We start from the raw sequence: 2,666 nt of genomic DNA, 5'->3' as shown, positions 1-2,666 counted from the left end.
CCGCTCGCTGAGAAGTGTCATGTCTAGAGGCAGCCCGTTTGGGCGCTTTCCCCTGAGGCTGGGCATGAGAGAACCAACAGCGGTTCCGAGGGGAGCACGATGCTCGACGCGCGGGGAGACGTTTCCACGTTGACGAAGGGAAAGTGTTACAGCGGGTGTACCTTCTCCCGATGACCCCCGACGGAAAGAAGCTGGTAGGTGCCTACGGTAGGTACCTACCTACCCTACCTTACCTTACCTTAGGTACCTAATTGCTAGGTAGGTAAGGTAGGTAGTGAAAGGAGAGGCAGGACGTAGTGGGGCCCAGCACCACCCATGAGCCTGGCCTGGTGCTTCCTCATGCTGGGACCATTGTCCCCTGCCTCGAATCTTCACAACTCCATCCATTAACCTAACCGACGATCATGTGATACCTCATTGATGAGACGCTGCAAAACCAGATGATCGAGCACACGACAAAAAAAAATTTGAGCCGACGCATCCGACATGACTTGCTATCAAACGCGTGGACAAGCCGAATGACAATTACCCGCTAGACTCTGCCAACTCATAGGATCACCCACCACCCCGATCACCATGCCTCGCAGACTCCTGGTTGTGGTCCAATCCTTCACTTAGTCCATCATTGATACGAAGCCAGAATGCTTGGAAAGCCTCGTCGTCACCTGTCAGAAACTTGACAAGGAGATCAATGCGACGCGCAACGATTGGCAGCATGGGCAGTGCGACCTATCCCAACCCTGGGAAACCCCTCTTGCCTCTACCAGGGACGCATCGCCAGCCTCATCCCGACGATTGGAGCCCGAAGGTAGCACACCAGCCAACGACCACCCACCCAGTCGGCATCCCGTTGCTGTCTCCTCGATGCAGCATCACAGCCGGATGAACCCCAACACCTCCCTCAGCCGGTGCGATGCTGCCGCGCCGACTACTCATCAACCCTGAAGGACAGGACCCTTGGGAAGCCACCGAAACCATCTGCGGGCGACCTACTACCATTGGCATCGAGCCTGCAGCGGCCCAACCACCCAGCGTCGTCGCTGCCCTCACGTCGCCCTCACCTCGCATCGGCTCGAACGCTCCGCATTGTCAGCGAACGACGTGGTGCAGCCGCTCCTGCAGACTTCATGTGCGTCTGGCCAGTCAACTGTCGAGAGTGTCGTGATAGGAAGCATAGCTTTCCGCTTCCCCGGAGGCGCATGCTCGATGCTCGGTGCCCCAAGCGGAAAGTCGAGCTGTGTCGTGATGCCGTCCCGTCGTGTGAGCGAGACAGACGATGCAGTGAAGCCCACGCTCGCTCATCACGTATATATCGCGCAATTTCGTGCTGGCAGTACACCGGGTGGCACTCTATTCATTTCTCCTTCTTGTATTGATACTGTTCTTGAAGCTGGTCTTTTTCGAGTCACTGCTATTTTTCCATGCTGATACCCCCCCATAACTGCCCTCCCCACTCGCTGCGTCTCGTATTGATGCCCAACCCTCGACGCAGCTACATCGCATGTATATCCCACTTCAAGCCCGCCGCGAGCCACACCTCCTGGCCCGCGATGCGGGATCATGGGCTTCACCAGCCCCGGGCCCGTGGGCAGCACTGATGCAGCATCTCGCAACTGTTCCGGAAACTCTCAAGCGCAGACAGGTCTCCATCTCGGCGAACAACGACAACACGAACAGGACAGTGGGCATCGTGCTAGGCGTGCTCCTCGGAGTTTTCGTCATCGGCGTCTGCGTCTTCCTCTACGTCTATCGAGACGCCCTGCGGAAAGCTCGCCATCGCCGCCGCCGTCGCCGCCGTCACCATCGACGACCGGGCTCCAAAAGCTCCAAGTCATCCTCCGAAGGGGCGCCGCCGCCGCCTCCTCCTGCACCTCCTGCCGATGCTGCTCCTGCTCCTGCTGCCGCTTGATGCAGGATAAAGCTTGTAAAATGAGGTCAGTTTCATGGCATCAACACACTTTAGCCATTTGCTGACATGCCCAGAGCAAAGTGTTTTACTGTACGTCTAGTGTTGTGAAGTTTGGGTTGTCCTAGCGATCAATGTTGCCATACCGTGCCAGTCTCTTCTGCTTTTCGTTTGCCAGTCATGTTTTCTTTTGAGGGAAGGGCTTACACGTGCGAGTCATCGCCGCAAGGATACTTGGCCAGTCTCAGCTATTGTATTATTTCCTCCAAAATTGACACCAATTCGGCATTTTCCCTGGCTCAAGACTGCGGAAGTTGTCATATTCAGCATGGTGTGTGTCATCCATGGTTTGCTGGACAGGCAAACAAGTAGCGCCAGATCTTCCCGTGCCACAACCTAGATCCAACCCGTTGGTCCAGGGTCTCACCTGGTGGCTACACATTCGAACATCTGAGGCACGCCTGGCACCAGCGGCGCCTGCTGTGAAAACAATGCTCGCGATTCTGACCGTTTGCCCAGGGCAACACTGGACTGACTGGTGCTTCAATGTCCGTCCGCACTATCTGTCAAGCACTTGTCTCCAGTATTGTCCTGCGTGTCAATCTAGACTGCTTCCCTTGCACCTAGGTCGAAAGAAAGATAGAAAGAATCACCATAAAGTCCATGCTGCTAGAGATGCAGATTTCAAAACATGTCCCAAGCAGAGCGCGCACTCGAACTAACAGACGACACGCCATGCACGTCTAGCATCATCACAGCC

The 2,666-nt window shown here is 55.9% G+C and overlaps 1 protein-coding gene across 1 annotated transcript; it reads left to right on the top strand.

The window, feature by feature from the left end:
• Positions 1 to 1,501: 1,501 nt before the first annotated feature.
• VDBG_07742 (predicted protein) lies at positions 1,502 to 1,909 on the top strand (the record flags this gene model as incomplete). Its single annotated transcript, XM_003002237.1, has 1 exon — positions 1,502 to 1,909. One exon carries the CDS (start codon positions 1,502 to 1,504, stop codon positions 1,907 to 1,909), a length of 408 nt encoding a protein of 135 aa, XP_003002283.1.
• Between the last annotated feature and the right edge of the window lie 757 nt (positions 1,910 to 2,666).

Source organism: Verticillium alfalfae, genomic scaffold (genome assembly GCF_000150825.1).
Source record: "Verticillium alfalfae VaMs.102 supercont1.10 genomic scaffold, whole genome shotgun sequence".
Classification (NCBI taxonomy): Eukaryota; Fungi; Ascomycota; class Sordariomycetes; order Glomerellales; family Plectosphaerellaceae; genus Verticillium; species Verticillium alfalfae.
Note: the sequence above shows the minus strand (reverse complement) of the source record. Positions and strands in the feature narration are given on the sequence as shown.